The following is a 25,267-nucleotide window of genomic DNA, read 5'->3' on the forward strand; positions in this document are numbered from 1 at the left end:
GTGTCTCAAATAAATAAATAAATAAATAATCTTTAAAAAAAAAAAAAAGCCAAAAATCAAAAGTAGATATCGACAACAGAAATAACAGGCAAGAGTGCCTGGGTGGCTCAGTCAGTTAAGCGACTGTTTTTGGCTCAAGTCATGATCCCAGAGTCCCAGGATCGAGCCCATATCAGGCTCCCAGCTCAGAGGGGAATCTGCTTCTTCCTCTGACTGTCCTCTCTCTAGTGCTCTCCCACTCTCTCTAATAAATAAAACATTAAAAATAATAAAAGTTTAATATCCAAAATTAAACTTTCTATATCATCTTAAAAAAAAAAAAACCTCAATAAAAAGAGAGACAATTAGAACAGCTAATAAACATACAAAAAAGGATCAAGGCTCCCTAGTAATCAAGGAAATAAAAGTCAAGATAATTGGACATTATATCCAACCTATCAGAATCACAAAAATCAAACTTAAATACCAAATATTTTCAGGAGATTAAAAATATTAATAACTTTCATACACTGCTAGTGGCAGAGGAAATAAACTATCTAGAAAAGTTGAAGATGTACCTCCCCCATGGGCCAAAAATATTGGTTACTGTCACACAAGATACACACACACACACACACACACAGAGAAAATATTCACAAGAATACTCAATGCAGCCTACTTACTATAGTAAAAAACAAAACAAAAGACAAACAAAAGGGGCGCCTGGGTGGCTCAGTGGGCTAAAGCCTTGGCTTTTGGCTCAGGTCATGATCCCAGGGTCCTGGGATCGAGCCCCGCCTCCGGCTCTCTGCTCAGCAGGGAGCCTGCTTCCTCCTTTCTCTCTGCCTGTCTCTCAGCCTACTTGTGATCTCTGTCAAATAAATAAATAAAATCTTTAAAAAAAAAAAAAAAAGACAAACAAAAAACTCCAGAAAACCCAAACATTCATCAGTAGCAGGATGGATAAACTACAGTATATATTTATTAATACTCTGGAGTATTATACAATAGTTAAAACAAGTGAACTTGATTTATATGTTCTGAGTAGATCTTAGACATAGTGCACATTAAAAAAACTGTAAATGGTATGTATAATTCTTTATGAAAAAAGAATTTGTTGGATACATAAAAGTATTGGTATTATTCATGGATATACAGTGTAATTAAATTATTATTACAAAATAGATGGAAAGGACATAAATGAATAGTAGTTATCTCAGAAGAGTATTATTTGATACAGTAAAGGGGCACAAAGTAGATTTCTGTGTTAGCTGTAAAGCCCTATATCTTTCACTTTAAAATATCTCAGGAAAATAATATTAAGTAAGGGACCCATTTTCTTCCCACTTTTCCAGTACCTGGGACTTAAAAACATACCTTTTGCTAAATCTTCTTCTTCCTTTTTGTTAGCCACAGTACCAGGATCTTTAGCAACCAAGGCTGGGCTTGCTTTTGCTTGTTCTGCAGCCTAACACACACAAAAAAGGAATATAGTATTTGAGGACTGTCCTCAAATTTTCCTACCTCCACTTAATCTAAGAACTTGCAAGACCCTTCTTATTAATCTACCACAGACTCCTGAAGCAGAAAATAATCCAAACTGGAGCAGTCTCTAATTTGAAAGGAGAAGAGTTCTAACTCACCAGTCAACAGCTAACATAATCACTTTCTCCATGAAACTTTCTAAACCCCTAAATTAAGGATTTCCTCCTGTGTTCCTCTGATGGTTCTTTTAACAAGTTACTACACTGTGAGTAGTTAATAATGTAAATTGTGGAGCCAGGCAAACATGGGCTCAAATCCTAAATCTACCAGGTTCTAATTATAAACTGGGGTATATTAACCTCTTTGTGCCTTAAGTCTCTCATCTACAAAATGAGGGTAATGATAGCACCTACCTATGGTAGGATTTGAAAAGATTAAATCAACATGTAGCTTCCAAACTTAGATAGGATGGGGGCTGCCGCTTATCGTTTAAAACAAAAAGTTTAACATTTTCTCCTGGGATTTATAATGTACATGGAAGTAATGTATCATATGTATGATAATTATTGCATAAAGGATGATGATAATGAAGAGTAAATAAACCCTAAACAGTTGCAAAGTTTCTACATTTTACATGACTACAGTACTAACTCAAAATAGATTGTGAACACTTACAAATGCGTATTAGAATACCCAAACTAACCAAGAACATAAATGGAATTCTAAACAATATTCAAATTAACACATGTACAGCACACAGAACAGAGCCTGGCACATATTAACAGTCAATAAATCTCAGCTTCTATTAAAATTATCTTCTTAGATCTGTCTTCATAACCATGCTATATGGTCCCTGAGAATACGAGTACCTAAATATGCACGGATTACTAGCAATCAAGAAGTTACTGCTGAATAAATGAAAGGGAAAACATTCAATATTACAGTAAAATACAGTTCTAGATATATATGTAGTTCTACAAATACAGTTCTGTATATACATTAGTGTATTTTATATTGTCAAACAAACACACAAAGCATTTTTTTTAGAAAAATGGACGTTAAAAAGCTTTTTGTACTTCACTAAATGAAACTTTAAGCCCTCTCAATTCTGATCCATCTCTATGTGGAATCTTCTTTCGATACTAATTGTGTGTGTGTGTGTGTGTGTGTGCACACGCACGTGTGTGTGTGTGTGTGTTTGGGGGTTTTTTTGGTTGTTTTTTTATGTTCAATTACTCAACATATAGTATACGCAACTAATGAATCATTGAACACTACATCATTAGTTTCTGATGTAGTGTTCAATGATTCATTAGTTGCGTATAACATCACACATCTCTGAAAATTAAAGGTATGCTTCCTCAGAGCAACCTTTTCAATTACATATAATATTTTTTTCAGTTTGGTCAATTTCACAAATTAGACATATTGATCTTTTGTGGTCTGTGGAGGAATTTCTACCACTCAAGAAGATAGTGCAGACATTATATTCAGAGTGCAAAAAGGAAGAAATTTACAAGCAAGGATACTCTACCAGACAAGATTATCATTCAGAACTGAAGAACTGAGAAAGAATTCCCAAATAAACAAGAGCTATAGGAGTTCATCACTACTAAACGGGCTTCACAAGAAATATTAGAGGGACTACTTCATGGGAAAAGACCATAACTAGAAATAAGAAAATATGAGATAGAAAAAAATTTCACTGATAAAAGAAAACATATGGTAAGGGTTGCTGATCAACCACTAATAAAGCTAGTATGAAGGTTATAAGACAAGAGTAATAAAGTCAACTATATTTACAATAACTACTTAACAGATACACAAATAAAAAGATGTAAAATATGACATAGAAACATAAAATGTGGGTGAAGGGAATAAAAATATAGTGCTTTCAGAATGTGTTTGAACTTTAGCAACTATCAACTTAAAATAATCTGCTATACATGTTATACATGAGTCCCAGGGTAACCACAAACCAAAATCCTGTAACAGATACACAAAAAATAAACAAAGTAATCCAAACAAAACACTAAAGTAAGTCATCAAATCACAAGGGAAAAGACTAGGAGAAGAAAAAGAAATGGAGAAGAAGCACAAAAACAACATGGAAACAATAAACAAAATGGCAATAAATACATACTATCAACAATTACTTGAAATATAAATGGGCTAAACTCTCCAGTCATAACACACAGGATAGAGGAATTAAAAAACCAAGACCCATCAATAGACTCACTTGAACTCTGAAGGCACATTCATTGAAAATGAAGGGATAGAAAAAAAAATTTCCAGGCAAACGGAAATGAAAAGAAACCTTGGGTAGCATTAATTATATCACACAAAACAGGCTTTAAAACAAAGACTGTAACAAGAGAAAAAAAGAACATTACGTAATGATGGGATCAATTCAACAAAAACATAAAACACTTGTAAATACTTGTGCACCCAACACAGAAGTACCTAAATATATAAAATGACTATTAACAGACAAATTAGGGAAGAAAAAATGACAGCAATACAGTAATAGTAGGGGGCTTTAAAATACCTGCTTACATTAACTGCTAGATCATCTAGATAGAAAATTAATAAGGAAACATCAGCCTTAAATAACAAATTAGACCACATGAATGTAACAGACACACATAGAACATTCTATCCCAAAACAGCAGAATACACATCTTCTCTTCTCAAGTACACATGAAACATTCTCCAGGAGAGATCACATTAGGCCACAAAATAAGACTCAGTAAATTTAAAAAGAGTGAAACACATCAAACATCTTTTCTAACCATTATGGTTTGAAACCAGAAATCAGTTACTAGAAAAAAACTCTAAGAAACAAATACATGAAGACTTGACACGCTACTGAACAACAAATGGGTCAACAATGATGACACTGGGGGGGGTCAACCTCAGGGTCCACATGACCTTCGAGACATAAGAGCCCCCTGGACAACCGGCCACAGCTAGAGCACAAAAGGAAGAGAGAAGCCCTCAGCTGCTATGGTGTCCTTGCCTCAGCTCATCCCCCAACACACTGAGAATCTCCCAACCTTAACAAAGTTTTCATCCCAGACACCATGAAGAGAGAAGAGGCTTTTAGGAAGCCCTACCTTGTCATGTACCATCAATAATATATACCGTAGCAAGACAAAGAACAAAGACAAGAAAAGGTCATCGAAATCGTAAAGGAAGTAAAACTGTCACTATTCACAGATGACATGGTACTATACATAGGAAACCCTAAAGACTCCTCTGAACTATTAGAACTAACAAATTAATCCAGTAAAATTGCAGAACACAAAATCAAAATATAGAAATCTGTTGCATTTCTATATACTAATGATGAACTACCAGAAAGAGAAATTAAGAATGCAATCCCACTTACAATCCCAACAAAATGGGTAAAATGCCTAGGGATAAATTTCAAAAGACCTATACCCTAAAAACTATAAGACAGTGATGAGAACAACTGAAGATGACACAAATAAATGTAAAGATATGCCAATCTCATGAACTGGAAGAATTAATATTGCCAAGATGTCCATACTATCCAAAGCAGCTACAGATTCAATGTAATCCATATCAAAAATAATAATGGCATTTTTCACTAAACTAGAACAATCATAAAACTTATATGGGAGCACAAAGGACCCAAAAAGCCAAAGCAGTCTTGAATAGGAAAAACAAAGCTAGGAATATCACACCCCTGGATTTTAGAATATACTATAAAATTGTAATATAATCAAAACAGTATGGCACTAGCGCAAAAACAAGAAACACAGATCAATGGAACATAAAAAGCAACCCAGAAATAACACTTAGCTGGTCAATCAATCTATGACAAAGATGGTAAGAATATACAATAGGAAAAAGAGTTTCTTCAGTAAGTAGTTTGAGAAAACTGGACAGCTGCATGCAAAATAATGAAACCGGACCACTTTCTTATATCATATACCAAAAATAAACTGGATTAAAGATTTAAATTTAATTCCAAAACCATACAACTCCTAGAAGGAAACATGGGAAGTAAGTTCTCCATCAGTAATTTTTGGATCTATCTCCTCAGATAAGGACAACAAAAGCAAAAATAAATAAATGGGACTACATCAAACTAAGAAGCTTTTGCACAACAAAGGGAAACATCAACAAAATAAAATGACAACCTACTGAATGGGAGAAAATATTCATAAATATTATATCTAATAAGAGGCTTGTATCTAAAATATATTAAAAAGCTCATATAACTCAAGTGTTATAAAAACAAGTAATATAATCTAAAAATAGAGGACCAAAATAGACATTTCCCCAAAGACAATATTCAGAAGACCAACAGGTATGTGAAAAGATATTCACCAACAATTAGTGAAATGCATATCAGGACTACAATGAAATAATTCCTTCACATCTGAGAGAATGGCTAGTATCAAAAAAAAAATTTTTTTTACAAGTATTGGCAAGGATGTGGAGGCAAAGGAACACCTGCTTTGTTGGTGTGAGCATAAACTGGTACAGACACTATGCAGGTTCCTCCTCAATAAATTAAAAGTAGAACTATCAAAAAATTCAGTAATTCTGGTTTTTATCTGAAAAGCTTCTACATTTTTAACCAAAGACAAAAAAGCTACTAATCCCAAAAAGATATATGCACCCCTGTGTTCCCTGCAGTACAAGAGCCAAGACTAGAAGCAACCTAAATGTCCATCAACAGATGAAAGATAAAGATGTGGTATACGTGTACGCGAGCACACACACACAGACACACACACGATTACTCAGCCATAATAGAAGAATAAAATCTTGCCATTTACAACAACATGGTTGGACCTAAAGGATATAATGCTAAGTGAAATAAGTCAAATAGAGAAAAACACATGGTATGATTTCACATTTATATAGAATCTAAAAAGCAAACAAACAGAAACAGACTCAGATACAGAAAAGAAACTGATAACTGCCAAACAATAGTAGGCAGGTGAAGGCAATGGACAAAACAGGCGAAGGGGATTAAGAGATATAATCTTCCAGTTATAAAATAAGTAAGATGGGGGAGGGAGACATAATGTACAGCACAGAGAATCAGTAATATTTTAACAACTCTGTATTGTGGCAGATGGTAGCTAGACTTATTAAAGTGACCATTTCATAATGTATATAAACAATGAATCATTATATGTTGTACACCTAAAGCTAATAAAATATTTTATGTCAAATATTCTTCAGTAGAAAAAGGGAGAAGGATGTGCAGAAATAAGCTACATTAACTCCTATATACCTGAAATGCACACTTTTCAAAATGCCTTCCTATCATCTGGTTCTAAGTGTAGCAATGATACCTATGTTATTAATCAGTCAACACAGTCACAGTGCTAGCATTACTTTTACATCTCTGTGCCAAAAGTTAGTGAGTGCTACAAGAACTGCAGCAAAATGAGTCAGCTGCCTAAAGTATGACTTTTCTTAAGACTTTTATATTATTTTCTTCTGTATTTAGGATGAAAAAATGTACTTTAAAAACATTTTCAGAGGCTTTTGTTAAGTATGCTGACAAAAATCTAGTCTGATTAAAATGTAATAATGACTAAGTGACTGAGTTTAAGATCTAGGGGGACTTGTGTAGATGATCCTACATGATACATTTTCATTACGTATGAAGTTCCTCATAAACATGGTTTTCAACGATAAGCTATCAGACACCATTTTAAAAAAAAATCACCATTCTACCTCATATTTTACTTTATATGCATTTTATATATTTCCTGTGGCTGAAGACAGTAACTACAACCAAATTAGCTTTCATATATTTTATAACATCCAGCCAAAAAAAAAAAGTAATTCTTAACTTTACTAGTGCTGATGTATGTCATAAACCTCTTGAACAGGAGAATAATCTAACTTCTGTATCAGTTGATAAATACATGCTCTTGCCAGTGTTCACTCCACTTCTTGTCCTTTGAAGCCTAGTCCAAACAGACACATATCCACTAACCTCTATATCAAACGGAAGGCAGGCTCGTGTAGTGGAAAGAACACTGGACTGAGAGTCAGGAGGCCTGCGTTCTAGTTCCAACTCTGTCAACTATGAGCTGTGGCCCTGGGGAAGTCACTTAACCATTCTGGGTCTCAGTTTCCTCATCTGTAAAATGAGGGGACTAGATTAGAGCATCCCTAAAGTTGTTCACACAACTATCTGAGATTCTAGGTTAACCAAAGCTACGCATCACATAGATCATTAGTTCTTCTGCCTCCCTAATTGGAACCAGTCCCTTTGTGGACTGAAAGGCACTTTTCACTTGCACCGAAGCTGTCCTCAAGAGCAGTGCTTCCCAAACTATAACATGCACACAGAATCATCTGGGGATCTTACTAAAATAGAGAAAATGAATCCCATAGGTTTGGAGTGACACCTGAGATGCTCCATTTCTAACAAGATTCCCTGTGATGATGACGATGGTCAACAAAATACATTTTAAGCAATAAGTTCTAGAATAGCTTCTTAGGGGGTAGAAACTGCAATCTCACTAATCATCTATACCTTTTGGTTTGCTATAATGAGTCTACCTTTGATAAGTAAACACTGCCTCTATTGTCAAGGAACTTAAACTTATAAGATATCTTGGATTTTTCTGCTTAAAGTTATTCCTTAATTATAAAGATTTTGGAAAATATTCTGAGTAGTAAAAGCCAGATTTGTCTTAAAGACATACTTTACCATTGTAAAACCATTCATAAGCCAAATTTTTTTTTCAAGTAAGAAGAAAAATATCCTTTGCTCCCTTCATCTCCCAGACATATTTCTGGATCTTCATATCTCAAGAATATTCAGATAAACTGAAAGTACTTTGGGTAGAAATCTACATAAGTATGGATGAATCACTTCACAATTCCCTAAAGTGGTCAAAACCGCGAACTCGAGCCTTCCACAGCTTGTGAGTTTTCTACGCATGCTTTCACACCACTTGTCATATTGTACCCCAATCCATGCAGTAGAGAAAGTCAGTATAGTAAATTACCATATATTTTAAGCATCCTAGATTAGCTGGAGATCCCAAAGGATGGTTACCCAGAATAGAAAAAAATAAATAAATAAAAGAGAGACCCTTCCATTCTTTCTTTATGACATAAATCAGAGACTGATCCCATTACACAGATTGGGAGAAGGAGGGGCAGAAAGGCAATTTAAGCCTTTCACTCAGTCATATTTCTGTCAGCTCTTATTAAGGGAAGATGCTTTGTGTGCTTCTCTCCTCACTGATTACCTTAACTCTTTTTCATTTTTAATACAAGTATTCATAAATTTCATATTGAAAAGAACTTTTAAACTCATCCTTAAATTTTAAGGATATCCTGATTTTTAAGCTGTCATTCTTTGTAGATAAAATCAAAACATTAAGAGTATTTAAGAAGACTGTCTTACTACATGATATCAAAAAGCAATTTTGTCTATATTATTAAAAACACCATAAAAATTTTTTAAATTGCAAAAATGCTAACCTAATTTATAAGGAAGCAGAAACAGTGGGAAAGTGGAAGTTGGAACACATTAATATTCCCCTGTATTTTCTGGCACCACTGAATGCAAGATTATTAACAAAAATTCCTTTGGAGTAGTAAAACCTACCCGGATTTTGAGGAAAAAAGAAAATTTCATATAAATGTTGCTACTTTAGAGAAACAAATTGTAGCCACAATGCATAGGGCATTACAAAATACCTGAGAGCCAATAGCTGGAAACGTAACTCCTTGTTCCTTAAGGTTCTTAATCATTGCTGATATTAGACTAAGCTGTGGATCATTCTTAAATTCATCTGTCCATTCAACCATAAGAGCCTTTAATTTTTCACAGACTTTAGGATGACCCTGAAAAATAGAGAAAAAAATTAGTAAGAAAAAGTACTAATTTGGCTAATGGTAAAACACAGATATACTAAATATAGAAATTACAAAGTGCTATAGACATTTTTTTTGAATCACACACTCCCCCTAGTTATAGATGATACCTTAAGAAAGCAGACTTGGTTACTAGAAATAATCAAATTTTTTTTCATACTATGAAAAAGCACTAGATGATACCAGCATATATCTCATATAAAATTAAAACAGATCAAGTATGTTAATTTTGGTCAGAGGGACAAACTTTTCAGAGTATTTTGCAACTAAGTGGGCGTTATACATGAGGAAGACACAGAAGAGTAGCCTGTTTTGTTTCGGCTATTTTGCAGATCAGTAAAAAATAAGGTAGAAAGAGAAAATAAATGATACAGTTCCTTTATTCCTAATTCCTGACTTTTAAAAATATGATTGACTGTGTATTTTTTCCAAGTTAATTATCTAAGGTCTGGTTTGAGGTCCACTGTATGTATTTTTAGAAACTTCATTCCTTCAAAATAGTATCTCCCCCTCAAGTATAAAACCACTAGGTTCACTGTAAAACCTTGGGAAAATAAAGAAGTCTTTCTCTTCTATATAGCTGTTAGCTTTTTAAAATAGTTGTTCAGGGACACCTGGGTGGCTCAGTTGGTTGAGCAGCTGCCTTCGGCTCAGGTCATGATCCCAGCGTCCTGGGATGGAGTCCCACATCGGGCTCCTTGCTCAGCAAGGAGCCTGGTTCTCCCTCTGCCTCTGCCTGCCATTCTGTCTGCCTGTGCTCGCTCTCTCCCCACCTCTCTCTCTGATAAATAAATAAAAATCTTTAAAACAAAACAAAACAACAAAAAAAAATAGTTATTCATGCTACTAAATACAAGTTTGAATATCTCATCTTCAATTAAATTACAGAAAACATATTAAACGTATACTAAAATCTCTTCATAAACAGTCATAAATTTTGACAGATATTCAGGACATTTAAAAAGTGATTATTAGTTAGTAGGAAATACCTAAATGCAACTGAATAAAACAAAACAGGGAAAGAACACATATTCATGCTTGACAAGAAAGTACAGAAACTCTGTAAAGAATTACGTAAATAAATTTTTATCTTATTTCTGTACTGTTTTCTACTAAAACCTGGAAATAATCATTTTTCCCCAAAACATGAGACATTTTCCCTTTTGACATCTTAAATTTGTTCTTGATTATATACTATCCCATCCTCACTCCTCCTAAGAGTCCGAAATAATTACCTTCAGAATGCACAAATTTTTACTAGGAAACTTCACGTTACTTAGTAACTTAAATTTTTTAAATTCCTTGAATTCCATAATTGTATTCCTTATTCTACATAAGTTAAATAAAAAGCAGCATTAAAATCCTGTCATGGTCAGGTAGTGGTCTTACTCATGTCACAATGAAAACAGTGTCATATTTCGGCAGTATTTCTGAACAGTTCTACATAAGGAAAATACCTCCACATCTACACAAATGGTTACAAAAACTGTGCCTAAAATAGACCGGTATTTAATCAGAAAGAGAAACAAATATATTTTCTTATAAGATGAAAGGAATGATGATGAAAACAGGTTAAATATACTCTAAATGGTTAAAAAAAAAAATTCTCCCAAGTATACAAACTTATAGTCTCTTCAGCAAAACATCTACTTTAGTTACATCCTGGATAGACACAGCCTACAAAGGATTTTAAAAAATAGAAAGCACAAACCAGTCCTTTGTGATTTAAAATGTAAACAACCAAACGATAAAATACACAAAGAAGGCTGTTAATTCATTACAGGAAATAATAGTCCTTACCTTGTTTAGTACGTTGCTTACTTCACTAGCAAAATCTCTTGAACATACTTCTAAATGAAAAATTTTGCCGCAGTTTGATACACATGCTCCTAGAAGCTAAAAGTATAAAATCACAAGTTAAAAGGGCTCAGTTTTAGCAGACAGTTTTGTGGTAAAACTTAAAATGAAATCACTTACAGTCAGAGCTTGCATAGCAACATGAGGATCTTTATGGTTCACCCTCCTCATAACAGACCGAAGACAATCTTTGGGTCTAAAAAATGAGAAATATAACAATCAATTAGTAGTACATCGAGGCTTTCCCCCCCTTAACTTAATAAGCAATAGACTACTATACAAAAGGTAGACTACAGTAGAGAAGTTAAATTTTTATTAATGACACAACTGAACTGTACACTAACAAGTTCCTTCAATTTTTTCAAATAAAATTAACAGGCTCTCTTCCTTAGCAAACACAGATTAAGCGTTTCACACTAATTCTGGATTTAAAAAAAAAAAGTTCTGAAAATGAAATGACAGACCAGAACTTCCACTTCCAGTCATGATGGAATAACTAGAACCAGACTTATACTCCCATTATAAACAATGAGAAAAATGGAAAAATATATTTAAAATATATACTCAGGTCACTGGGTGGGACATTAGGCCACAGACAGTGCTGAATGATCTCTAAGAAGGAATACAATTAGATAAGCTAGACATCTGCCTCAACTTTCCACTCAGAGGTACTTTTCAGATATCAGTACAGGCTTTCTGCTTCTAAGGCAGTTTCTGGATCCTGGCGCAGAGATGGTGATCCCAAGAGAATGGTAGTCTCACTGAGTTGTGGGGAAAGAAATCAGAACTCAGGAAGGCCAAGAGAGCTAGAATTTGCAAAACATAGTAGAAGGAGCTAAATGAAAAAATGGTTCTGGATACTTGCATAGGAGTCCACTTAGGTCTACTGAGGAAAAAGCCACACATGCAGAGATTAAAACCTCCATAAAGCTGGACAAAAAGTGACTGCGAGCTGTATGCAGAAGAGTTCCCAAAGCTCACACAGTCATCAGAGTTCCCATCAAAATGGAGAGTCCTTGTTAAATATTTAGAGCCTTCAGTGGATACATCAGAGTTTAGGCCTTGGTACTAAGACTGAACTATCCCAAAAGACTACTCTAAATCCATCCTATAGCAACCTAAAAACAAGTCAGAGAAGGATAAAATTGAGCCAAATGTAACAAGTTCAGAGAGAATAAAGTCCAATGTTCTTTAACAGCAATAAAACCTGGCACTCTATATAAAATTCATAACACTACACATTCAGTCAAAAATTATTAGATACAATATGATATAAAAAGCAATTATGAGTTATTACGAGGTACTCAATATAAAATTTGTAACACTAAGCATTCAGCCAAAAATTACTAGATATAGGGGCACCTGGGTGGCTCAGTCATTAAGCGTCTGCCTTCGGCTCAGGTCATGATCCCAGCATCCTGGGATCGAGCCCTTCATCGGGCTCCCTACTCTGTAGGAAGCCTGCTTCTCCCTCTCCCACTTCCCCTCCTTGTGTTCCTCTCTTGCTGTCTCTCTCTCTGTAAAATAAATAAATAATCTTTTTAAAAAATTACTAGATATAATACAAGACATAGCTAGGAGAAAATTCAGTCAACTGAAAATGAAGAAATCACAGAGATGATGGAATTAGCAATCAAAGGCTCTGTAGAAGCTATTCTAAGTATACTCAAGGATATACATCAAATCAACATAATGAGGAAAGAAATGGTGTAAAAAGGATAAAGCTTAAAAAAAAGATAATACTTCTAGACATGAAAAATATATATTTTAAAAAGTGGATAAAATTAATTAGATAAGAATAAAAGATCAGTAAACTTGAAGAATGCTTAAAGTACACGAATAAGTACAGAGATAAAAAAGAATAAAAAAATTTAATACAGAGCCATCACTAAATACATTTTTAAAAGAGAAATGGGAAATTTTAAAAATTCACAAAAAATATTCAATTGATATATAATAAAAGTTCAACAGAAGAAATATATCATCTAGAAAAATGGCAAATTTTAACATTTTATTCTTTTAAAGATTTTATTTATTTATTTGACAGAGAGAGATCACAAGTAGGCAGAGAGGCAGGCAGAGAGAGAGGAGGAAGCAGGCTCCCTGCTGAGCAGAGAGCCCAACGTGGGGCTCGACCCCGGGACCCTGGAATCATGACCTGAGCTGAAGGCAGAGGCCTTAACCCACTGAGCCATCCAGGCACCCCAAATTTTAACATATTAACCCAACCAAATCAACAGTTATATTAAATGCAACTGGTCTCAACACACCAAATAAGACAGATTGCTTGATGGATTAAAAAAAGCAAGACCCAGGGCACCTGGGTGGCTCAGTCAGTTAAGCGTCTGGCTCCGGCTCAGGTCACAAATCCTGGGTCCTGGGATCAATCCCTGTGTCACGTTCCCAGCTCAGCAGGGAGTCTGCTTCTCTCTCTCCCTTTGTGTGTGCTCTTTCTCTCTCTAGCTCTCACTCTCTCACAAACAAATAAAACCTTTAAAAAAAAAAAAAAAAGCAGAACCCACCTAAATGCTCCCTACAAGAAACTGTTATAAAATATAAGGACCTATGTTACTTAAAAGTGAAAGGATGGAGGAAAGAAAAACATATCAAGCAAACATAAACCACAAGAAAGCTGGAGTAGTCATGTTAGTATCGGGCAAACTGCAATTCCAGAGAAGCCATATTACCAGGGATATAGAGGAAAATTACAAAATGATAAAAGGATCAATTCTCCAAGGAGACATAATAGACGAAGATGTGTAGTCTTATCTAAAAACAAAGCTTCAAAATATATGAAGCAAAGCTTCATATAAAACTTCATATAAAAACTTCAAATTCACAATTTAGTTGGAGATTTCATTCCTGTCTCAGAAATTGGTAAAACAACTGAATAGAAAAATGGGTGTGAGAATATGCTACTCTACAAGAGCAGACTATATATTGTCTCCAGTGCATACAGAATATTTACCAAGACAGACCATATTTTGAACCATTTAGAAAAACTTAATTTTTTAAAAAAAATGAAATGATACAAGCTATGTTGTTAGACCATGATAAAATTATACTAAAAATGAGTAATATGAAGAAAACTGGAAATTCTCCAAATTCTACATAACCACAGTTGGTCATAATACATTATCCTTTTTATATATTATTAGGTGTGATTACAGTGTTGTTGAGGATTTTTGCACCTTTGTACATAACTGGTCTGTGGTTTTCCTTTTTTGTTTTTGGTACTGACCTACTGTAGGCCTCATAAAATGAGTTACAATAAAGAAAATGCTGAGCCCAGACAGCTTTGCTAATGAATTCTACCAAATAAGTGCCATTATGCTAAGTACAAAAATTTTCTGTACATATCCTTTAACAGGTTGAGGAAATTACCTTTAGTTCTTAAATTAATGAAAGACTTTGTTACAAATGTACACTGAATTTTTTCAAAGGAACTTTCCACATTTATTGAGGTGATTATATGGGTCTTTTTCTTTAGTCTGATGAGACAGTGAATTATACTGATTTATTTTCAACTGGTGAACCAGGCTCGCATGCCTGGGATAAATTCCACTTGATTTTTCTTCAAAGAACCAGTTCTACTTTTGAATTTTCTCTATTGTTTTTTTCTCTTTTCAATTTCATTAATCTCTGCTCTTATTTTCATCATTTCTCTTCTTTTGCTTCAAGTTTGTTCTTCTTTTTTCTTAAGATAAAAACTTAGATCACCAACTTGAGACATTTCTTCTACTAATATAAGCATTTAATGATATAAATTTACCTCTATGGATTGCTGTAGCTACATCCTACAAGTGTTGATATGTTTTATTTTCACTTTCATTTCACTGAAAATACTTTCTAGCTGCTGTTGTGATTTCCTCTTAGACCCATAGGTTATTAGTCCAAAACAGAGATAAAATACAATCATAAAAAAAGTAATTGAAAAGAAAAATGGAGAAAAAAGGGAAGAGATAAAAAATATTGAAAACTCCTAGCAAAATGGTAGTTTTAAATCCAACCATATCAATAATTACATTAAATGTAGTCTAAGCACTCCAATTACCAGGCAGAGGCTATCAAATTGGATAAAAAAGCAAGAACCAAGTATATGCCAGCTATAAACTATCTACAAGAAAATCTATTTTAAATACAAACAGATGAGGGACACCTGGGTGGCTCAGTTGGTTAAGTGTCTGCCTACAGCTCAGGTCATGATCCCAGAGTCCTGGGATCAAGTTCCTCATTGGGCTCCTTGCTCAGTGGGGAGCCTGCTTTTCCCCCCTGCCGTTGCTCCCCCTGCTTGTTCTCTCTCTACCTCTCTCCCTGACTAATAAATAAAATATTTTTTAAGTAAAAAATAAAAAAAATAAACAAATACAGATAGATTAAAAGAAACAAGACAGGGAAAGATATCAACATAAAAGAAGGTCAAGTGGCTTTAACAATTTCAAACAAGGAAGACTAGTAGAGATAAAAAGAGACATTTCATAATAATGAAAGGGTTACTTCTCTTTAAAAAACCATAATTTTAAGTAAGAGAGCTTCAAAATATATAAAAGAAAACATACACACACACACATATATATATACATATACATATACAGAAATGAAAGGAAAAACTGACAAGTCTAATCTCCTAGAACTTCAACATACTCTTCTCAGTAATGTGACAGCATAAGTAAAACAAACAAGAAGTATGAATACAGAATAATTGAATACTACCACCTATCTGGGCCTTTTGAACATTCTACTCACACATGGTAGAAAACATAATTTTCAAGTGCACAGAAAATTCACCAAGATAGATCACATTCTAGACTATAAAACAAATGGTGACAAACTTAAAAATCACACAAGATATGTTTTTTGACCACAGCAGAATTAAACTACAGATTAATAACAAAATGACTATAAGAAATACCCAAATGTGTGAAAATTAAACACAAATCTAACAAATTTAAATAACTCTTACATCAAATGAAATCACAGAAATGTAATTTCACTTAAGTAAATGAAAGCACACTATCAAGCAGTCTGTGTAAGAATGTTCACAATGGCTCTCTTCATAACAGCTAAAAACTGGATATAATGCAAATGTTTCTCAATGGGTAAATGCATAGAAAAAAATTCTAATATATTCATACAATGGACTATCCCTTGGAAATAAACAGAAGTAGTGATATACATAAAAACTTGGACTTAGCTCCAAAACATATTCTATATGATACAAAATCACACACTACACAAATTTATTTCTGAAATTTTAGAAAGGAAAATTTAATCTATAATAACAAAAAGCAGATCAATAGTTGCTTAGGACAGCAGAACTTTTGGAAGTGATTAAATGCTCTCTACCGTGAGTGAAGTAACGCTTATAATATAGCATATATATTTGCTAATCTCATCAAATTATCAAACTGTATACTTAAAAGGAATGCATTATATTGGGAAGAAGTCACTTCTTAGTAAAACAGACTTATTTTTTAATACCAGGCCACGTACATGTAAACATGTGTTTCATGGGGATGCTATAAAATAGCAGTAATAGTAATAGCAAGTAACTATAACCTATGGAACATCTATGTGTTTAGGTTCTCAAAATTTTACTTAAGGAACTCATCCAATTTTCAAATCAGTCACATTAAACTGGAGTCTTACAGTTGTTCAATTCCTTGCCCACGATACCCAAGTGGGTAGTAACTGGTACAAAAAAGATTCAAACCCAGGTGTGGCTGAGTCAATACTCTACGTTCTGACCTTGGAACTGCCTTGCAATGAAGTAAGACGATGGAAGCTGGGAGCTATTCATACAACACAAAGGAAGAAAGCCTCAAAATATTAATTCATCAGATTGAAATGGCATTTGTTTTATTTAATATTATAAAACATTATCAAAAGGATAAATATTGTATGATTCCATTTATATGAGGTCCCTAAAAAAGGGCAAATTCATGGAAGTTAGTCTTGACAAGTAAAAGTCACCAGTGGCAAGGAAGAAGAGGAAATGGGAAGTTATTATTTAATGCACACAGTTTCTATTTGGGATGATGAGTGAGTTTTAGTGAAAACATACATGAAAGAAAAACCCTTATCAACTGATATGAACTACAATGGGCCCTGAAGAAACTGGCCAGTAAGAATAATTATCCTAAAAAATGTCTTTAAGAACTGGAATACAACTACTAAACACTGTGACTTTAAAAAGTCATTATTAATAGGGAAAAGTTAAAATAAAAAAGGATTTTTGTGTCTAAGAATGTTTCATTGACTATTGGAAGATTTCCTCCTAAACAGCATGGAGAAAAAAGAAAAAAAAAAAACTTTTAAATTATATTTATTGGCTACCTATTGCATGCAAAGCATTCATCTCTTCTCATTCAGCTCTTTTCCTATTGATTTTGTATGATCTTAGTATTATCTGAGGGTCACCTGGCTGGCTCAGTCATTTAAGCCTCCAACTCTTGATCTCAGCTCAGGCCTTGATCTCCAGGTCATGAGTTCAAGCCCCTCATTGGGCTCCACACTGGGTATGGAGCCTATTTAAAAGAAAAAAAAGTATCTGACAGCAGTATTATTAAACTAAAGAATTAATATACTATAATACTATTATTTAAATTTTGCCTTTTTCATAGTGGGACTTATTTTAGGAGCCAGAATCTGTGACCTCATGCTGATTTTCGCAGTTGTGAAAACCATGCCAACACATAAAAACACAAAATTATAATTCCAAGCACCAGTACAGGTGAAATCTAAAGGGATTATCTGAATGCTAAAATTAAAACCATTAAAAATAATGATCCACAGACGATTCAGCTCAGTAAAAGAACCTAACAGAAAGTAATCCTTCATAGTTGCTTAAACTAAATTTCTGACATATTTTTTTCATTTTTTTAAAGAAAGAACTCCAAACTCAGAAGACTTTTGGAAAGGGAAGTGAGGAAAGAGCATTGAAATGCAACCTTTACTTTTTATTTTATATATTTCTATACAGCTTGAAATGTTTTACCACAGCCAATTTTAAAAACCAAGGCAATGATACCTCTGGCACCAAAATAAACTTGGCTATCGCATCATAAAAAGGATAATGTCATAAAAAACCAATTAGAATGCTTATAAGTGCTGAGGAATATAGTGAGTAAAACACGAAAAGTAAAAGTGAAATAACATATACACACTTGATTATTAAATCTTACAATTTAATTAAAGATTATGGCTAAAATACTATTTTTAAAAAGGAGAATTGTATTTTTTTTAAGATTTTATTTATTTGACAGAGAGAGATTACAAGTAAGCAGACAGAGGGAGAGGGAGAAGCAGGCTCCCCACTGAGCAAGGAGCCCGATGCGGGGCTCGATCCCAGGACCGTGAGACCCTGACCTGAGCTGAAGGCAGAGGCTTTAACCCACTGAGCCACCCAGGTGCCCCAAGAGTTGTATTTTTTTTTTAAATATAAACCTATGGTTAATATAAAAGTAAATACAAAAATATTCATGTAAACAGAATGTATACATATATGTATTGAATATGTTTCCTAGCTCTGGTACAAGCAAGCTTACGTGGTACCCATACCTCAGCTTCTTTTTACCAGTGAATTTAAACTTAGTATACTAAGGCTACTATCCTCTCAATGAAGAATTCAAGTTGACTGTAGAGACTGTATAATTTATCAACTATACGAGTACCTTTTTGAGAATGAAAGGGATGCTAACTGGGCATAATTGAAAAACAGGAGGCATAAAGTGAAATTATCCAAGACAAACTATATGTTTAGTCACAGGGCCAAAACACTGTCCATTCATAAAAATCAGCTTTTTATGCATATATCTGAGGCATGTAGTTCAGAAAAAGGGCGAGAAAAAAGAGGCAGCAAATAATTCTCTAAGTATCTAAGACTACAGCATTCTTATAGACTCGTGGGTAAGCCTAAATGGCCTAAAGGGAAGAAGCAATGACCATTAATTTATAAGGAAAATGTTTTTAGCATTCCCAGACCCCAAACATAACCTCCCTTGGGCTTTTCTGATACCTTAGGACACATCTTGCTAATGGATGCACCAAGTCAGTCAAGATAAAGCAGATGCTCACAGACACAGTTCAAAGCTATGGCAGCTTGATGCTGAGAATCTGAGTGCAGCTCCCCAGGATGAGCTGGGCAGCGCTACTCTTGCTGCTCCAGGTGTATGCTATCTCTAAAATAGCTCAAGGAAAAACTGAATGCCACTGTAAACGTGAAGATTCCCTTCAAATTTCTTTTAGTTAGGGTAAACAGGTACAAGTGGAGGTCCTTCAGTAAGAATGAAGAGGCATGAACAGAGGATACCTGTACTTTCATGTGGCTGTGGCTTCTAATGATTTTTTTTTCTCAAATCACAGACTGGCCAGGAAACAGACTCATCAGGAATGTACAGAGCTGCCTTGACATATATCAGGTCTGATGAACTAAAGCATCAAAGTCAATTCCATCATTCACAAATACTGTTCCAATCCACCTTAATGAAGTACCTTGGGCCTCAAAGAAAGCTGAGCTTTAAGAGGGGCATCTTTTCTATTGAATCCTCTTTACTCTACTTGTCTCCCATCATACCACTCTGAATCATTTGGTTTCCATGTGATGTTACAACTACTAAAATTAAGCTACTTCATGCTCAAAGGTAAATGAAAATTAAGGCATGAACGCTCCTTAACCTTCAGATACAATTATCATGCTACTGCGCTTTCTTTTGCAATTCAAAAATTTTTTCAGTAAGTCTGCAGAAGTTGAAGCTCTTAAGGCAATTCTGGAAAGGATATAGTCTTTAAATGAGTTTCATCAACAGTCACTCCTTTGATCTAACAATAACTTAATAAAACTTTTCATTCTTGCTCATTCATCTTATTGGAAAAGTACCCAGAAAGCAAGATCCCTCTACATATTGTGCCTTATGTTTAGATCAGTGCCAAAGAATACCAACCCTTATGATCAATCCACTTTGGTCACCAAAACTGTCACACTGAATTACTGTCTCCATGTAAATTACAATGACGCTGTGAAAAAAAAAATTTATCAGGTAGCAAATAGCTCAGCTGATAATGCTTTAACTAATGTTATGCCATCATCTTCACTTTGGCTTTTATGAATTTTCATAAGCTAAGTTTTACCACATCATGCACATAAAACAAAACCATGAAAGGTCACCATGAAACTAAGTCTTTATGACTATCCAAACAGTATTCACATGTTAGCTGTTCTTATTTACAAATATCTACAAATGGGTAGAACTCTCTCAACACAAATAACAATTTTCTAGGCAAAAAGTCATAAACACATGTTAGATGAAAATAGCAAAGGATCCTTACATCATATTTTGGCATTCAATATCTTAAAGACTGTGTATCTCAAGGATCAAAACTGGAATTTACTATTTTGTTTACTAAAATTCGCTATTTTGTTCCAATGATACATGCATTGTTTTGTTATCAAGGTCAAAGTTCTCATTCAATACTTAGAGAGCAGGCCTCTGTGGGATATTATATATTCCAAAGATAACCACAATAATAACTCCCTTTCCACATGCTCTTCTACGAAGTGAACTTGCCTCTTCCAATCAAGAGGTAAAGTTTAATAACCCTCCTCTTAAATGTGGACTGACTCCAGTGACTTGCCTGACCCACAGAATGTAGCACAAGTGGTATTCTGAGATGTGCAGTTCATAAAAAGCATGTAGAATAAACCTCCATTTCCTAGAATGCTCCCTCTAGGATCCCAGCTACTGTTCTGTAAGAAACTCAAGCCACGTGTATAGGCCTTGGTAAATGTTTCAACTGAGAGCTCCTGCTGAGAGCCCAGCTGACTGCCAGACATCAGCTGCCAACCAGATTGAGCATCCATCCCAATCAGGCCTTCAGATATTCCAGTCCCAGCCATTAGGTGACTACAAGTTCACGAGAGACCCCAAGCAAGAAGTACCAGACTGTTAACCGAAAGAACCGTGAAGATCATAATAAATGCTCCTTTAAGCCACTAAGTTATAGGCTGGTTATGTAGCAATAGATAACTAGAATCACCTCTAGCAAAGTGTGCTGACAGCTGTTCAAACACTATTAACTTGTATAATTTAAAATTGGGTTTTCTTTTCATCTTTCCTTTTAAATAAAATTTTAATAAAATTGCCTTAACTGTTTATCTCCCCATCTTGAGGGTTTCTGAAGACAGGATCCAGGGCTACATTGTTCATCCTTGGCTCCCTACTCCCTGCACATAAAACGTTTTCAATTAGCATTAACTGCGCCTCTGATAAACCTCATTGGCTACGATACTGCCACTGCGCAAAGCTGATAAAACGTTTTCATTGTGAATGTTGCCTACAATAATGCCTTCAACATAGCTGATGCTGAGCTAAATATGGAAAACACTACTTTTCACTGTTGTACAATACTTAGTATTTAGAATAAGTGAATAATCCTCCTTACAAAACTCTATTACCAACTCCTATATGTCTTCCACTGAGTTAGTTTTCTATGAGAAAAATGTACATGCTTTCATAAAATCTTGTCTTACAAAAGGATTACAACAGGATTACAATAAGGGAAAAATTCTGATTATCTAATGCTGGGAAGAGCACAGGATGTAAGAGACTGATGATGGTAATAAAATTAAGTATTTTGTAAAAACACATGCTAACGGCAAAATCTGCATGTGCATTAGGAAAAATCTACCAGTGATTCCCATCACCCACCTCTGTAAAGGGTAGTCTCTCTAAAAACCTTCTCAAAACTCCATTTTTGTATTTAAAAAATTTTTAAGACATATCCTCTCTTTTCTTTATCTTGAGATATGCAAACAAAAGACCAGGATCAGGGACAAGAACAGGGAAAGGGAAATTATTTTTCATCTTTCCCAGTTTTCCAACTACAAAATAACTTTGCTGCTCTAAACTTACCATGTGAAAAATAAGCATAGCACAAATCTCACCACTGTAAAATATCAGGGAATAGTACAATTTCCTGGGGTGTGTTTCCAAAGTCTGGGCAGTGGCAAAAATTGCAGTTAATCAATTTCTCTTTATTAGGGAGTTACCTATTAGAAAACATACTGCATCATCTCTCAAATAAGCTCAACATAGGCAACTTTTCCTCAATTATTAAACCAAAACTGTTATTTTTTTTTAAAGATTTTATTTATTTGTCAGAGAGAGAGTGAGCGAGAGTGAGCACAGGCAGACAGAGTGGCAGGCAGAGTTAGAGGGAGAAGTAGGCTCCCTGCAGAGCAAGGAGCCCAATGTGGGACTCGATCCCAGGATGCTGGGATCATGACCTGAGCTGAAAGCAACTGCTTAACCAACTGAGCCACCAAGGCGTCCCCAAAACTGTTACTTTAAGCACCCATCGAAGAAAAAGGCTTTCAGGCACTTTGGTGGCTCAGTCGTTAAGTGTCTGCCTTAGGCTCAGGTTATGATCCCAGGGTCCAGGAACTGAGCCCCACATCGGGCTCCCTGCTGGGCGGGAAGACTGCTTCTCCCACTCCCACTCCCCCTGCTTGTATTCCCTCTCTTGCTGTCTCTGTCAAATAAATAAAAAAATATATAAAATAAAATAGCTTTCATACAGGCCATGTTGTTTAAAAAAAAAATGCATACACTGAGTGAATCACTTAGTGCAGTAAGATATTCATACTCTAAGAGAAATGAAAACTAAAATGGTGAGATAGCACATAACTCACTAAATGATATCTCACTAAATAGACAACATTTAGGAAAACACAAGTCTTTAGGACAAGTCTTTAGTAAAAATACCATTTGAGGGGGCTACAAAGAATACAGTTAAATTCAGTAAGATAAACATGCATATGATGCAGCTCAAATCTATAGTCAGAAAGATCACAGAAAAGTAAAACTAATTTTGCATTCCTGCAACTCTCTTTTAAAAAAATAATGAAATTTCAAATCTCCTTAAATAGCCTCAAGTAAATATCCAAAATTGTTATTCATAAATGTCTACCTACTTTCAAGTATGTTGCTGTATAGTTATGTCAGATAAATAGCTCAACATTAGTCTCCCAGCTAGTGGGACTCTCTGAAAAGATCTTTCCATTTATACATACGGAAAAAGCCAAAAACACGAAATGATTCTGCAGGATAAAAGAGTCAAGATTTGTGACATCTTGTGCTTTATAAAATTTTGTTAAAAACTTTCATTTCAAATAGGTCTCACTTCTCTATTTCTCATTTGAAAAATATTTTTGTATCATAAAAATATTAAGTTAAACTGTGATAAGCTTTTACATCCTTAGGTAAATCATTACCACTAAAATGGCAGTTAATTTGAATTCTAACTACTGTATCTACTACTAAATCAATGATCTTAGATCAAATAACTTCAAAATGAGGATACCACTTTCTTCATTATCCCCCTCATGGAACCTGACAAAAAAAATAAGTAGGACATTTTCCTTAAACTATTGCAAATATTAAAGAAAAACAGAAAAAAAACATAAGAAAGTAGGTATTTCTCCTAAGATGAAATGATATGTGACTACAGTACATGAATAAAGTAAACAAATGATGTTATTTGGCATTTAAAGAACAAGTTCATGATTCCAAAAGACTTCAGCAGGAAAGCAGGTAAACTAAACACTGAGGATTGATGGAAGAATGAATAACAGTTACTACATACTTAAATTCAATATAGTGATATTTTGAGTTTCCTAGACTATGTTAACACTGTCAAACACAACACAATGTGATTTATGCATGGAAAAGAGAAGAATCACTCAAAACTTCAATATCAAATTGGCATGTTTTGATTCATGATTTTTAACTTTCAAATAATTGTTCATTATAGGCACTTAAGAACGCAGCACTGAAAAGTGAGGCAAAAACCTAAGATTGAGCGTAAAAACCTAAATTTGCACTTTACCTCTGCTACTACTTTTGAAAGTCACATTAAAATCTCCGAGCATTAATTTCCTTATCTTTGAAAGGATCTCTGTAGTCACGAGGACTCTATAGGTCCTAGCTATAAAATATATTGTTTTTAAAATTATAATAAAATACAAAAGTAAAATCACTGTCTAGGGCCAAGTACAGATGAAAAAACGAGACTGAATCACAATCCTACCCTAACTACTAACCCCACTGTCTCCCAACTCATCTTCTCAATTTCCCCCTTCAGGAATACACAGATGTTATAGTACAGTCCACTGATGAAAAAAGAAAATTCCTATCAAACAACCAGTTAAAGAAAGACTTCACTTAAATGTGGGAAAAAGGAAAAAATACCTCGTAAGAAACTTTACTAAACATATTCAAGACTTCTAAGAGAAAAAATTCAATCATACTAAAAGATACAAAGATAAGCTATGTTCTTGGATAGGAAGATTTTATATCATAAAAACAATTTATTCATTTAAAACTAAGCCAATTTATTTTTTTTTAAATTTTATTTATTTATTTGACAGAGATCACAAATAGGCAAAGAGGCAGGCAGAGAGAGAGGGAGAGGCAAGCTCCCTGCTGAGCAGAGAGCCCAACGTGGGGCTCAATCCCAGGACCCTGAGATAATGACTTGAGCAGAAGGCAGAGGCTTTAACCCACTGAGCCACCTCGGTACCCCCCAAACTAAGCCAATTTACAAAGAAATCGTTGTTTTTAGACTAGGCAAGTCAATCCTAATGTTCATCTGGGGATAGTAGAAAGGGAAAGGAGTATTCACAAAAACTCTGAAATCATGCAGAAGCAGCACATGTATATACACATACAAACGGGACCAAAAATAAAGTTCAAAAAATACATAGGGTAATACATACAGGAGTGTAATATATAAAGGCAGTATTTCAAATCAAAAGAAAAAGATGGATTACTCCATAAATGTCACTGGAATTTTGGGTAGCAAGACAGAAAAGAATAAAGTTAGAGCCACACCTCATACTATATAAGAGGATATTCCAAATAGAGCAAAGATTTAAATGTAAAAAATGTAACCACAGGTACACAGACATTGGGAAACAGTTTGGCAATTTCTCACAAAGCTAACCATAGTCTTCCAAATGATCCAGCAAACATGTTCCTAGGTATTTACCCAAATG

At 34.5% G+C, this 25,267-nt stretch overlaps 1 protein-coding gene and 1 pseudogene across 3 annotated transcripts in view; both read right to left on the minus strand.

The window, feature by feature from the left end:
• STAM (signal transducing adaptor molecule) overlaps nt 1-25,267 on the minus strand; it is a 96,735-nt gene that overhangs the window by 41,263 nt on the left and 30,205 nt on the right. For all 3 annotated transcript variants that reach the window (XM_059404233.1, XM_059404234.1, XM_059404236.1), the window contains 4 exons: nt 11,335-11,410; nt 11,158-11,253; nt 9,181-9,327; nt 1,357-1,447 (listed from right to left, as the gene is read on the minus strand). In XM_059404233.1, coding sequence (XP_059260216.1) covers nt 1,357-1,447; nt 9,181-9,327; nt 11,158-11,253; nt 11,335-11,410 — 410 coding nt within the window. The remainder of the gene's footprint in view (nt 1-1,356; nt 1,448-9,180; nt 9,328-11,157; nt 11,254-11,334; nt 11,411-25,267) is intronic.
• Nucleotides 21,441-21,518, minus strand: LOC132020958 (U4 spliceosomal RNA; annotated as a pseudogene).

This window comes from Mustela nigripes, chromosome 6 (genome assembly GCF_022355385.1).
Source record: "Mustela nigripes isolate SB6536 chromosome 6, MUSNIG.SB6536, whole genome shotgun sequence".
Classification (NCBI taxonomy): Eukaryota; Metazoa; Chordata; class Mammalia; order Carnivora; family Mustelidae; genus Mustela; species Mustela nigripes.